This window comes from Empidonax traillii, unplaced genomic scaffold (genome assembly GCF_003031625.1).
Source record: "Empidonax traillii isolate 1590-97213 ecotype Southwest subspecies unplaced genomic scaffold, ASM303162v1 scaffold655:size661012, whole genome shotgun sequence".
NCBI classification, from domain to species: domain Eukaryota; kingdom Metazoa; phylum Chordata; class Aves; order Passeriformes; family Tyrannidae; genus Empidonax; species Empidonax traillii.
In genome coordinates, this window is record NW_020955848.1 from 1 (window position 1) to 14,968 (window position 14,968).

Genomic DNA, 14,968 nt, shown 5'->3' on the forward strand with positions numbered 1-14,968 from the left:
AGAATGAGTCACTGGAACTTGTGTACTGGCACAACTGGGAGGAAAGTTTACACAAAATCTTTGCCCAGCTTCTTCCCAAATCCCAAACCACTATTTCATGTCAGGCATCCTTTTAATGTAAACTTGAAGCTTTTAAAAACTGTAATACTTGCTAGTTTTGGTGGGTTTTCTAAAAATTCAGGCAAAAGCAGCAACATTGGCCCACACCAAATAGTGAAGCAAGTGATTGTTTTAGGAAAGGCAAAATAATAATAAAAAAAAAATAAAGTCTGTGTTACTGGAATTTGTAGGCAAAAAATATTTCATCTGATATTAGCGGTCATGTTTTGCTGGTGAGAACAGGAAGAGCTTTGCTGTGGAGCTGTGGGGACACGGGACACACGTACCTGCTCCCTCTCCTGGACCTCTGTGAGCATCACGATGGTGTGGCACTTCCACTCCCACACCATCCTCCAGAAATCCTCCACTGTGTGTGGAAGAGGGCCCTGGGTGGCAATGAAATAATCCTTCTGGCGATAGCCCTGCGGGGAGAGAGCGAAATCACACGTTGGGATGGGAGAGGAAAGGAGATCACCCCTTAAATGGGGGCTTCTCCCAGGGAACAAGGGACAGGATGAGAGGAAACAGCCTCCAGTTGTGCCAGGGGAGGGTTAGATTGGAGAGCTGGGAAAATTTCCCCACAAGAAAGGATTGTCACTGGCCAGGGCAGGGGTGGGGCCCCCACCCTGGAGGGATTTAAAAGCCGTGTGGATGTGGCACTTGGGGACAGGGGTTAGTGGTGGCCTTGGCAGCGCGGGGGGATGGTTGGATCTGGTGATCTCAGAAGGCTCTTGCGACCTAAATGATTTGTGATGCTAAAAACTCCCCTAAATTCACAATCCTGAGGTGAATTTTTACAGTCGTGGCTGAAGGGATGAAATTCCGCAAGAACAGGGAACTGAAAAGCTTTCACAGTGACATTGTAACAACAGCAGCTGTGAGGCTTTCCTGTAGAATTAACTTTTAACTCAGTTTTAAGGCAGTTTCATTTCACAAAATCACAGAACCAATTAGGTTGGACAAGACCTCAGATCATCAAGTCCAACCTATGACCCAACACCACCGCGTCAACTAAACCACGGCACGGAGTGCCACATCCAGTCCTTCCTTATTTCCATGCTGATGGGATCATCCACAATCCTCAGCTGCTAATGGGGTTTTACTGCTTAAACACATGACTAATTCCCATACTGAAATAAAAACAAGACACAGTCCTGGGTTGCCCAGGTTCCAACAGGCAGCTGGGAAGAAAGCTTGGAATTAATCCAGGCCTGCCCAGGTAAACCCTGGCTCCCAAACACTGTGACAGCCTTTCCCTGTGCTAAATACAGACTTTTCTGTTTCTTGGAAGAGCAAATATTTACACCTGTTAACCTGAAGCAGATAATGGAACAGCTGGATGTCAGTTGTCTAGCTAATTTGTTTCATTGCCTGTTTGTCAGAATTTAATAAAAGCTTTCATTTATAAATCTAACAACAAAGGCGAATGTTTAAATCACACAATCATTTAAACTGAAATTGAAAACACCAGATGAGAAATGGACTTGGAAACTCCCATAAACCAAACTGAACCAGAAAAGCTCATCTTCTTCATAAGCCAAGTTGATTGTGTCTCTGAAAGGACTTATCAGTAACAGAAAAATACCAGATTCAAAATTTAAATACACAGAAATGGTTTATACATACATCTATGAAGGAAGCATTGATGTAGTCTGTATATTCTTGCCCTCTTTTCATTGAGAGAATCACTCTGTTAAAATCATCTGGAAAAAAAAAAAAAGATAAGACAGGTTCTAGTCTTACTTTTGCCAACTGCATGTGAAATAACAAAACCTGCAATACCTCTCCTCTGAAATTTTCATTTTGCAGGTGCAGACATTGCAGTGCTGGATCTTTGGAATTTCACAAAGAATAAGCAAAGAATCCCACAGAAAATAGGTTGGCTTAAAAGGTGAAACTGCTGAATTATTTAATCCAAAATACCCGATTGTAACAGATTTTATATCAGTGGAGTAAAAATCAATTCATTAAATCGTTTGCAGGTGCTTTATAAGAGTATTTCACTTTATATAAGGATATATTTTATAAGGAGAGCTGTGCTCTGACATGTTGCCAACATACAGACATAGTGTGTAGTCACAACAGCCTGGGGATAGCCAGGTATTTACAGCACTTGCTTCTCTATACAAAAGTTGACCTCTTACACGGGATGATCTGGATGACTCTTGCTTTCTTCATATTTGCTGGAAGATTCCCAGTTCTCATGTTCTCCTTCATGATCCGAACGTTTGTTAACTTCTGGAATAAAACGCAAACCAGGATGAAAACTCCTTGGAACAGAAGTGGGTCCCACTCACCATATCTGCACTTTGAAGTGTCTTTATGGGGTATAAAACAGTGACACAGTCAAAGGGACACTGACTTTTCATAAAAGCCACTTCATCATCCTGTCCATAAAAATTAAGAAAGAATAACAGTCACAGAATCGTGGAACGGTTTAGGTTGGAAGGACTTAGAGTTCATCCCAGGTTGCTCCAAGCCCCACCCAACCTGGCCTTGGACACTTCCAGGGATGAGGCAACCACAGCCTCTCTGGGCAACCTGTGCCAGGGCCTGACCAACCTCACAGGGAAACATTTCTCCCTAACATCCTTTTGCTGATGAATGGACCAATACTCCCTATTATTTATTCAGTTTACAGTGACAGCATTCCCAGGACAGAGAAGACAAACACTGTTCTTGCCTTAGCGATTATTTTACAGTACATATAAATAATAATAGTAATATATTTATATTACACACCCATAAGACCGTGCAAGAACACACACCAAAAAACTGCCTCTGCTGGGCTGGGACTCACCAAAAAGTGATCAGTTACACACCTGCATTTCAGCAACTATCCAATATAAATTCAATTTAAAGTAAAACTAAGTCATAAAAAAGTTCTAATTATTCCCTCAGGACACTAAAATCTATTTTAACAATGATCAGACATAGCCCGTGTGGTTGTTTTCTGCATTTGGGGCTCTCCACTAAAAAGAAATCCCTTTTTTTTTTTTTTTTTTTTTTTTTTAATTTACTTTCCTGACAGTCTGGACATTCAGCAAAATTCTCTGCAATTCTCCCTGTCAGTCACCTCTGAGTTAACAATCCCACTGAGATGCAAATTAGGCACACGTAATCCAGTTTCCTCTTCCAGCATTATCTGATCTGGCCTCGGGACCAGACCCAGAGAATCACTCCTCTTTTCCTTCCCAAACAAACAAAAAACATATAGGAAGTGGCCTGTACAGCAACACAGCTCTGAATGAGCATTCCCAGAACAGGATGTTCAGCAAGGGCCCCATTCCACAGGACCATTCACAGCAACCCCAAAAGAACAACTTGTTCCCTTTTATGGACCTTTAAGGTGACACCTTTATCTTTTCGGATTAAACCTTAGAAATCCTGTGGCAAAGGGTTTCCATACTTACTTTGAATTCTTCTTCCAGCCCCAGTTTGACCAGGTTTGGGGCAGCATTGTGGGATGTCTGGAGGTGTTTTTCTAGGGATGACACGTCGAGCTCGGTGTCCCCATAGAGGTAGTACTCGAGTAAGGCTTGATAAATGAAGGAGTATTGCATCTGGAAGGGACAGAGAGGCAGGTGAGGACACAGGGATGAAAGCAGGCATTCTGGGCCTTACCTATCTCACTTGAAATCACAAAACCATGGAAAGGTTTGGGTTGGAAGTGACCCTAAAGCCCATCCAGTTCTACCCACTGCCATGGGCAGGGACACTTTCCATTATCCCAGGTTCCTCCAACCTGGCCTTGGACACTTCCAGGGATGGGGCAGCCACAGCTTCTCTGGGCAACCTGTGCCAGGGCCTCCCCACCCTCACGGGGAAGCATTCCTTCCTAATATCCAACCTAAACCAGCACACAGAATCCTGGAATGGTTTGGGTTGGAAGGGTGCTTAAAGATTATCCAGTCTCACCCCTGCCACAGGCAGGGACACCTTTCACTATCCCAGGCTGCTCCAAACTCCTTCCAACCTGTCTTATCCAGGCACGCAACAGCACAAGACACTGTGGAGTAGAAATACAGAAGCGCCTTCTCTGAGCACGAAAAGCTGCCCTTAAAGCCCACTCACGTCAGTCTGGACCATCTGTGGCCGCTGATTGCGGATCCTGGACACAAACTCGAACACGTCCACCTTGTGCTCCGCGTGCATCATGTCGATGATGGCGTCGATGACAATGAAGGTGCCCGTGCGGCCCACGCCAGCGCTGGGGGGGGACAGAGCACACTGAGACCTCTGGAATCACCAATCTGCGGGAATTGCTACAGCAAGAAGTTCTACGGGTAGAACTCGAGCTTGGACCAAACTGAAATGGTCACTGGGAAACGTAAAATTTCACAGAATCACGGAATGGTTAAGGTTGGAAAAGCCCTCCAAGACCATTCCCCCAGAACTGCCAAGGCCACCACTAACGCATGTCCCCAAGTGCCACATCCACACGGCTTTTAAATCCCTCCAGAGATGGGGACTCCACCACTGCCCTGGGCAGCTGTGCCAGGGCTGGACAGCCCTTTCCATAAAGGAATTTTTCCTAATATCAAATCTAAACCCCTCCATTTTTCATGTTGACAATGATATCAACAAAATAAAAATAAAATAATATTTAGAAAAAGAATTTTTTTTAACACAAAAATTCCCCTCTTCGCAGCTCAGGGTTGATGACATCAGAATTATATAAAAAACACCTTTGGAAAAGAGATTTGATTGACCATGTATAATAATTCAGTCTAAGATGAAATTTTTTTTTTCTTAATATTTAGTTCCACATTCCCCAACACTACCGTCCCAAAACAGTTTTTGGATTTTATATCCTTCACAAGCCACAAGAGGGAGCACGATCATTAGAAATTACGGAGCTCCAGCGACTTTCGGCTCTTCCTTCCAGAGGAAAAGGGCATGGCATCCTGTGCTAGGCATTAATAGCTCTCCTTTAACCTTTGGTTGGTTTATTTTGCTGGAATGGCCACCAAAACCTCCAGGAACAGGATAAAAACGTCTCCCCTCATCCCCAGCTCAAAGATAACAGAGAAGTTTCCAGCAAGGAAAACATTAGGTTTTAAATACCACCAGGAAAAAAATACAGTGTTCATAACACAGCTGAGTTCTTCTGTCAAACGCACACTTTTAACAGCAAACACCACGTGGAATCAAAGCCCCCCAAGCCCCGCTATTCCAGAGGTCTGGAGGGATGATGGACACGAGTGGATTTATGGAGTACCACGGAGCTTCACCAAATTTTCACCAAAACTTCTACCCCCAAACCCTTTTGGATTTAATCATCCATTTGGCAGACTGTCCTCCCTCCTGCCAGTCTCAATCCAGTGCTCCCACCCCTTGGTCTCACTTGACCCCCTCCAGCCACTGGCCATGGACCACCCCACAGTGGCCAAGGCTCCACCCCTTCCATTCATGTTTGATCTGACACCAAGGACAAGTCCCTATCATGTCCTACTCTTTGACTCCCAGTTTATAAACTTTTTCCTCTTCCTGAAACATCCTGGGAACCACTCTGAGCACGGGTCACCCATGTCCAGTTCACATTTTTCCTTCACTGCTCGTTCCTGGGAGCTCTCACCCCCTGAGCCCTACACTCAGCTCCATCACTTCCCTTCCCTTTACAGCCACAGTCCCTTTTTCCACATCCTTGCTCCATCCCCTTGTTCCTTTATTATTTCAGACCCGCTCTGAATTCCATCCTTGCATATCCCTCCTCAAGCTGGGAATTTCACCAACCTTGACATCTGCCTCGGAATTTCCCTGATTTTATCCATCCTTAACTTCCTCCAGGGTATCCCTTACTCAGCTAATCCTCATCTGCACACAGAGAATAAATTATTTCTAAAAACTCATGGAATAAAAGAATTGACAGAAAATCCTGCCAACCCCTGTCCTTGTTTTCACTTCTTTCCTTGCAAATGCCAAATTGGAGCTTTATTAAGTTCCACGAGATTTTGATGGTGCTGGTTCTGTCGAAGTGGCTGGGTAATATTTTTCTAAAAGCTCACTAAAAATGGATGGTTACTCACTCCTGATGGGCTTCCCTTTCCTTTTTCCAACAATTCAATGGTGTCACATCCTGAGCTCCAACGGAAATTGTCACTTCTCTCTCTGCTCCTTGATTTCTGACATGGGCTGAGGCCCCAGCACTGACACAGGTCACACTGTGCTCTCTTGGCCCATTCTACTTAAATTTCTGCAGATTTTAATGAAGATATTTTGTATTTTCCTTTATTTTGTCTCTACTCCTGCTCATTAAGCCAAGTACAGCATTTCCTGCCGGTGGCAAATAAAGGCCAAAATGCATCTCCACACATAATAAAGGGCTATAAAAATACAATGGGTTTATCCCAGGAAAGACTGCGAGACAACTAAAATCTACTTTTTTCCATTGAATGATTTTCTTCAAGCCTCTTATTTACGACACCTGGGAGAGAAGCTGAATCCCAGCAAGGCAAGAACTGGATGTAAACCAACCATCAACACTGCCTTGGTCAGGACAAACACTCTCTTTCAAGGGAGTATTTTTAGATGTCTGACACAAGCAAGGGGAAAAAAAAAAGACAAATACATAAATCTACAGCCTTTTTTCCTTAAAAAACAAGACCCTGAAAGACAAAGCTGCTCTTCTTTTCTTTTCATTCTAAACTCATTACAATAATTGCTCCTGAAAAGACACTTCTTGCTCATTTGTGAGCTTACAGTTGCTATAGAGATTGCAATTATTGTCTTTGAACTGATTTGGAGTTTGGGTTTGGTTTCATTAAGACAAGATTTCAATAGCACAAGCCTTTGACAGCAGGACCTGTGTGTGTGTGACCCACGAGTGGGAATATGTTCTGTATTCATATGTAGCACGTTCTTAAAATTGCAGCATTTAAGTCTCTTGAATGAAGTTCTTTATTCCAAACTTTTGATGCATTCAAATGGCTAATTTACATAGGGAACTGCAATTTTACTGTGGGAGAAGTGGGGGATGAATTCCCAGAGGAGCATTTAGTGGCAAAGGTCACAGATTTGTATTATGAGTCTGTTTTTCTGACAAGAAACATATTTGTACCAAACAATGGATACCACTCATGGATTTAAAAACCCCACAAACAACAAAACAACAACTTCTGTTTGAGTATGGAAGTGACAGCAAAGACAGATCTTTTGAAGTTGTTTACACCCTTTTCTCTCAAAAATCTCAGCATATTATTACCCTTTAATATAAATATGTAAATAAAACACAGAAATATGCAAATAAATAGATCTATACATTATATATATATATATATATATAAATATATATATAACTCCAGACCAAGCTATGAGAATGCCTTGAGGAGCACATACATACCTACAGTGAACCACAATTGGTCCAGCATGGGCAGGATTCAATGCTTTGACTTTTTTCAGGAATTTCAGCATCCCAATAGGTGTGAAAGGCACCCCAAAATCTGGCCAGCTGGTGAAGTGAAGCTGTGTGACGAGCCTTGGAGCTTTACAACCATCATGAAGCTGCAGGAGCACACAGACACTGTTGGACATCTCAGTTTTCATGCAAAGGCTCAGACACAAACTGCCCTACTTATTTACGATTTTAAATCCTGCAACACTTCAAGCCTGATTTGAGGATTAGAATTTTACAGTGTAAACTTCTTCCTCTGAAGATTAAAAAGAAGCCCCCAGAGCAGGGCTGCTCCTCACCGACTGCACGCAGAACTTGCGGATGGTGTAGTCCACCAGCACTATACAATCCTCCACGGACACACGGATGTTTCCATAAGTCCAGCACCCCTGGTCAGGCCAATACTGGTAACATTTTTCCTGCACAAAAGCACAGTGAGTTTTATAACACTGAGTTTGCTTTCACTGCTGGTCACTCTTGAAAAGAAGGGAGTTATTTGAAAACAGGGTGTATAAATACGGATATCGGAGTTTCTCACCTGGCACAAGGCAGCTTTAACACCTTGCTGGTGCTACTGATTAAATTTCTGCAGAGAAGGCGAGAACAGTTTTGAAGTTGGTTTTTAACCTAGCCAGACATACACAGCTTTTGTTTCAGTTTGGCTGCTTTGTGAGGGGGTGTCCAAATGTGGGGACTGTGATGCTTTGACTGCATTTTCAAGCTGTAGGTGCAGCCAGTGAGAAATGCAGAGCAGACCTTATTTCACAGAATCACTGAAGCACAGGCTGCTTTGGGTTGGAAAGGACCTTAAAGACCACCTCATTCCACCCCCTACCATGGGCAGGGACACCTTCCACCGTCCCAGGTTGCTCCAAGCCCCGTCCAACCTGGCCTGGGACACTTCCAGGGATGGGGCAGCCACAGCTTCTCTGGGCAGTCATTTGGAGTCACGAGGAACATCCAGATTTAACAGTTCTGGCTGCTCATACTGGTAATGGGCCCTTATGGGTTGCCTTTGCTGTCTGAGCTTCATCAAGCAGCAGTAAAAGTGCAGGAAAAGAAAGCAAAAGTAACATCCTGAGGAGGCAAACAAGGAACGCCCATCCACGTAACAGAGGAGGAATGGGGGACAGGAAGGAACAGAACCACTCTCACAGCAAAGCAGACTTAATATTTAATGGTTTTGTGGATGTGCCAGAAAGAATTCTGAAAATTCAAAAGGTTTTTATCTTTATTCCCAACCAGACCCATCTACAAGTGCAGCGTCAGGATGGGATAAAACCACTAGAATTTTCCTTTGGCTGTGGGCTATGCAGGACACAATGAGCCACCAAAACTTCTTCCTTAAGAATAACTGATAGAAGTTTGTGTTTTAGAAACGAAAACTCCATTTTTTTTGAGCAGAAATTCAGCTGTGCTGACAGGGACCAGGGAAGGAAGCGGTCAGAAATGCAACTGGCCAGAGCCTGAGAAGCCACAACTTATTTTGGAGCACACAGGGACACCTCAGGGCAAACGAAAGCTCTTTACCTCTTTTCTTTCTTTCAGGTTGGTTAACATGACAATAATGGCTGACTTCTGCTCCCATATCATCCTCCAGAAGTCATTGACTGTTTCTTGCTTCGGTCCTGCAGACAGAACACAGCAGTGCTCAGGAGGGGTATGGATCAGAGAAATACTTATTTAATTCACAATACCCCCATCCTGGGTGCTCACCCAGACCTGTGTTTGCTACACCTGTACAGGTTTGGAACATACCACATATTCCTTAAAAACTCCCATATTTTATTTCTCACAATCATATGCACCCAAGTCTACATTTCTAGCAGACGTCTCCTCCCTTGAAATATTACTCAATAGAATCACAGAATGGTTTGGAAGGGATCTTAAGGATCATCCAGTTCCACCCCCTGACATGGGTAAGGACACCTTCCACTAGCCCAGGTTGCTCCAAGCCCCGTCCAACCTGGCCTTGGACACTTCCAGGGATGGGGCAGCCACAGCTTCTCTGGGCAACCTGTGCCAGGGCCTCACCAACCTCAAAGTCAACAATTCCTTCCCAATATCCCATCTCACCCTGCCCTTTGGGAAGCCATTTCCCCTTGTCCTCTCCCTCCAGGCCCTTGTCTCAAGTCCCTGTCCAGCTCGCTTGGAACCTCTTTAGGCACTGGAAGATGCTCCAAGTATTCAGTCTTAAATATTATTTAATCCTTTAGGTAGACAATGGCAGGAGCAGCATTTGGGATTTCTACTTGCAGCCTTTCCTGTGGCAAGGTCCACATTACCTGTGACCACAACAAATCCCTGTCTGGGAGCTGCTCATCGTGCAGGAGCATTTTGAGAGGCTGGGGCAGCTCTTGTTTTGTGTCTGGGATTGTGGTGACAAAGTCACCCACATTTATGATTAAATACAGCACAAGAATTCCTGTGGAAATGCTGATTTCTGTGGCAGGATTGCTTAGACTGAATGTATGGTCAGGAGACATCAATTTTGGAGTGTGAGGGGGGAGAAGATGAGCCTCTGCTCAGAGCAGTATCTGCAGGTCTAAAGGCACTGGGTCACCTCATACACACACTTCAACTGTGACCTCTAAATCCAACCTCATATTTGACCACTTTCTGCACCTGAAAATAGCCTTTAAAACACGTCTAAAATTAAACATGCTCAGCTCTTAAGATGTACAGAATAGAGAAATGAAAATAAGTTACCTTGTGCTGCTATGAATTTATTCTTTTCTTTATAACCCTGTGGAAATAAATATCAGTTAAAAGATGGAATGGCAGCATGTGTTAGCAGAGAAATACTTATTTAGTTCACAAAGTGTGAAGTGGGCAAATGTCATCTTACATCTATGTATGATGCATTAATGTAGTCTGAAGATGGGACTCCATCAATTTGGGTCAAAATCACTCTGGAATGATCATCTGAAAGAAAACAAGCATGTTAATCACTCTGAAAGATGTCATTTCTTTGCAAGCAGGAGGCCTGGATAAGCACAGAGCTCCTAAACCACTACTAGAGACATGTCACAAACCAGACAGGTTGGACACATACAACGTATGAAGAGCATTCGTGACCACTGAAATTGTTATTAATTGAATATTTTGAGCAAACCCCACTACAACCAGCCTGCTAATTGGAAATTAATTGTCTGATTTAAAAGGAAAGGGAACGTCTTACATGGCAGGATGTTGGGATATCTGTTCTTCTCCCTGTTTTCTTCCTTGTTTGCCATTTCAAATGTTCCCTGCACATATCCAGATGTTAATGACTGAAAGACACAAAAAGATACAGAAGTCAGTATGTTAGAAAACAACTAACTCTTGACTGCACATGGGGTAGGGAAAAACTGCATTTTCACACTTTTCCTTGCATCCAAGAGAATGAAACGTATTTCAACTTCTTTTTTCCCCCAATAACTTTAAATGCCCTATAAAAGGAAAATACACCCTCTCAGATTTCACTACAGAAAATGAGCTCAGCAGTTTTGGAAAAATAAGGAAATTTTTTTTTCCACCAGAGATCACAGTTCTTTAGAAGATTGTTCAACTCTGAGCTGCTGCCTGAAGCTGCCATCTGTCCACAGTGACTCACAGCACCACGACCCACAACAACAGTTGGTTCAATAACAGAAATAGAGTTTGATTGTTAATATTCACTGCTTAGAACATTAAATATCAAATATCTTGCTCAGGGCCACAGGTGAAGGCCCAACTCTGGCAGAAACAGAGGAAGAGAAAATAAACTGTGATTTTTTTTTTTTTTTTTGTGCCGCAAGAGCAAGAGGTGAATTCTGCAAGTCATCAGCAAGATCTAAGAGTGCAGATAAATTTAGTCAGGCTTAAAAAAACCCCACAACAAAAACAGTCTTGGAGAGCAATCAAACTAAAGGAAAAAAATGGAGAGGTAGAGGGTGAAGATGACAACAAGGAAATGCCCAAGGTGGAGCTGCTGAGATGCCACCACTGCAAATGGACCAAACCAGAACTCAACGTCCTTCTGAACTCCTAAAACCTCAGTGTCAGCATGTGGATCCCACCAAGGTAAAATCCCAGCGGTTTTTTGGGAATGCACAACCACCTTCTCCCGCTCTTCTACCTCCCACCACTCAGTTTGAGTCACCCAGGGCAAGGGGAGAGAGTGGTGAGCGATGGCACAGCTCAAACCACCCCTGCTTGGCTGGCAGAGGGCAGGGCTTGGAATTTCCCCTTTGAAAACAGCAGTGGTGTTGCCAGGGTGACACAGGATGAGAGGGGGTGTGGGGAGGACTCCTCCACCACAGAGGAAACAGCAACGTGTGGGTTTGGGTTGTTGGTTTGTTTTTTTGGGTTGGGTTTTTTTTTTTTTTTTTTGTGTCACTTAAACCTGTGAATGTGAAAGAAGGAAGAGAGGAGGTTAAAAAAGGCTCGAGAAAGAAAGCTGCTTTTAGCAAACTGCTTAATTCCTTGTTTGAATGAAGATTGTGGTTTTTAATTACCCATTTTGCTGATTAAAATACATTTATGATTTATAAAACAAAGATACTTAATTTTTGTAGGAAAACAAGTAGGGGAAGGTGTCCCTGCCCACGAAAGAGTTTGGAACTGGATGATCTTTAAGGTCCCTTCCCACCCAAACCACTGATTCTATGAAATAATTCTCTCTTTAAACATGATTTCTTTAAATAAAGTCAGGCAACAAATTCCCAACAAACAGCTGTAGAAGTTCTGCATCTTCACGTGAAAAATGGATGAAAAGTAATTATCTTGGGCAAAATCATCTCTCCTGACCCCTGCAAGGCCCTGGCATCTCCTTAGGAAGCTCCAGGGTGGGTGGTGAACCCCAGTTCAAGGGCACAACCCAGTTCCAGCTCCCACCCTTTGAGCAGGATGTGATTCATCGAGGCTGCACCTCACCACGTCCTCTCCATCACCCCCCAGTCACGAGGAACTGAGTCCTGGTGGCACTGGGTCATCTGCTGCACCACACTGTGACCTGCCCCCACTTCCCAGGAACCCGAAAAATCTCACTGAAGCTTCTGAGGGGCTCAATCCAGAATAATTTTCTCCTTTCTGTTCCACTAAATGAGCCACAGGCGTTTCTTAATCAAGTCAAAATTAAAATTTCAACTGCAAATTCTTACAGGAAGCTTTCCAGTAATTAATCTCAGAAAATCAAGGCAATAATCCACTCATCCCAAACTTCCAGCATCGAACTCATATTCCATTAGGGATGATAAACAGAGGTAGGTGCCTTACAGAAAGGAATAGGCATTTTTTTTTAACAGTTTCCTTTATTTCCTGTGAAGAAAGAACACACTCTTCCCAGTGCCCAGTGTGCACAAAGGAATCACATAACAAAAAGGGAAGCAACTGAGAGTAGAAGGAGCCTCTGCTATTTTGGTTGGTGTGCAAGGAGTGCAATGTGCCTCTTAAGGGTAATTTAGGCTTTAAGGACAAATTCAAAGGTACTGAAGAACACCATTAGGTACATAAATCTAAGAGAACTGTCCTCAAAAATCTGGAAGTGTCCTCAAAAATCCTTTCTGCCTCCTGCATGTCTTCATCTATCAGCACTTGCTTTACTCTTACCAAAAAAAAAAAAAAAAAAAAAAAAATCAGCTGGTACCAAACTTCTTTGGCTGGTGCACATCCCTGGCCACCGCTGGCTCACAGAACTTGCCAATTGGCTTCAAATTCACACTGGAGTCCCTGTATCTGCATTCCCAGAGATGCCTGACCCCTTGATGTGTTGGATCAGGCCATGTGAAGCAAAAACTACTATGGGCAGAGATCCCTGGTGTATCCTCAGCACAGGATCACAGAATCACAGAAGGGTTTGGGTTGAAAGGAACCTCAAAAACCATCCAGTCCCACCCCCTGCCACGGGCAGGGGCACCTTCCACTAGCCCAGGTTGCTCCAAACCCTGTCCAACCTGGCCTTGGACACTTCCAGGGATGGGGCAGCCACAGCTTCTCTGGGCAACCTGTGCCAGTCAGGCTCCACAACAGCTCAGCAGCTCCCACCAAAAAGGCTTGTGCAAAGCGGAAAACTCTGGAAAACCTGTGGGATTTGGCAGCTGTGGCTTCATGGGGCAGATCCAGGTGTGACCTCAGCAAGTGGGAGGATGGAGCTGAGTCCAGGGGGTGTGAGTGCTGTGTGCTGGGGGATGCTCTGCAGGAGGGGTCATCACACACATGTCTGTGCTGAAGGGTCTTGATTTATCAGCCCCTTCCCTTCCAGTGCTGCAGAACAAACCTCTGTGTGTCAGTTTTCCTGCTTTATGCTATGACATCCATCACTCTGATCTCCAGCTGTCTTTCCACCTTCCTTCCCCTCTCAGGCTTGAGCAAACAGCTCATACATCCATTCCAGCAGGGAGACAAAAAAACACATCAAGCATCAAGAAAAACTTCATGTACCACCAAGCCTTTATGAGGAGCAGACCCCAGTTTTTTTGTGTGTGCAGACAGAATCTCACAAACTCACAGCACGGGGCAGGAAGTGATCCAAGCAAAACAGGGCTTAAAAAATAAAACTGATGGTTTGTTTCACTCTGAACTGCAGAACAAATTAATCAGGAGACTCAAAATCCACCAGCACACACCTTGTCAAGGTAGTTTTCACATTCATTTTGTCAGCTTTGATAAATATCTCCACAATGCTCCCTCTCTGATAAGGGAAAATTATGTGTTTTAAAGATATCATCAAACAAATTGCAGATATAAATATGCTCCCAATTAAGGAGGTAACTCAACAGCCTGTCTAATCAACATGTGCTTTCACAAATCCCTGCTTGACATTTAAGCTACTGCTCTGAACAATTTGCTTCTGCTATGGAGGAAAATGAAATGAAATAATGAAAAGAAGTAACAGGAAAGTATTGGAAAGGCCCCAAATGCAGACTCATGTCATTGTATTTCTCCATAGGAACTGGCCCAAGTCACCACAGACTCCAGGTACAACTCAGCTGCACAACCACACGTGGCTGCAGCTCAGGCTGTGGGGTAGAAAACACTGACCAAGGCAACAGTTTAAAGGGGAACCCTAAAATTTGTGCTCCTCCATAGGAACTGGGTGTTGGGGCACAGGAGCTGCCAACAGGGAAGTGATGGGATGACAGCAAAGACCAAAAAGTCAAATTAGCAGGGGGAAAGAAAAGTCAAACCTCACCAGGGTGATATTAAAGGCCTCACACTGTGTGTTCTCCTCTAAGTACTTCCCATAGAGGTGAAACACTCAGATTAACCAAAAAACCCTCCACTGCCAGCAAGAAAATCAGTGTTCCAGCTTTCAGGCACACACTAAACACCTTCCTCAAATGTTACCAAGTGTCAAACAGTTCATATAATACCAATTTAACATCATAATGCAGTTAAACTCCAGATTTTGTCCAGATAAGGGGTGACCACACACTCTCAGTGCTGAGGCACTGAGACACCACCACCAAACACTCAGAAGAAATAATAATATTTGCAGACATTTTTGTTCCACTC

The 14,968-nt window shown here is 43.8% G+C and overlaps 1 protein-coding gene across 1 annotated transcript in view; it reads right to left on the reverse strand.

Annotated features, from left to right (window-relative positions):
* Nucleotides 1-373: 373 nt before the first annotated feature.
* Nucleotides 374-14,968, reverse strand: part of PTPRE (protein tyrosine phosphatase, receptor type E) — a gene marked incomplete at its 3' end in the record, with an annotated part of 27,993 nt that continues 13,398 nt past the window's right edge. Inside the window, exons 6-16 of the mRNA XM_027899289.1 lie at nt 10,674-10,764; nt 10,341-10,417; nt 10,202-10,238; nt 9,023-9,120; nt 7,792-7,911; nt 7,442-7,602; nt 4,174-4,309; nt 3,513-3,662; nt 2,244-2,337; nt 1,726-1,802; nt 374-521 (exon numbers count right to left, since the gene is read on the reverse strand). Coding sequence (XP_027755090.1) covers nt 374-521; nt 1,726-1,802; nt 2,244-2,337; nt 3,513-3,662; nt 4,174-4,309; nt 7,442-7,602; nt 7,792-7,911; nt 9,023-9,120; nt 10,202-10,238; nt 10,341-10,417; nt 10,674-10,764 — 1,189 coding nt within the window. The remainder of the gene's footprint in view (nt 522-1,725; nt 1,803-2,243; nt 2,338-3,512; nt 3,663-4,173; nt 4,310-7,441; nt 7,603-7,791; nt 7,912-9,022; nt 9,121-10,201; nt 10,239-10,340; nt 10,418-10,673; nt 10,765-14,968) is intronic.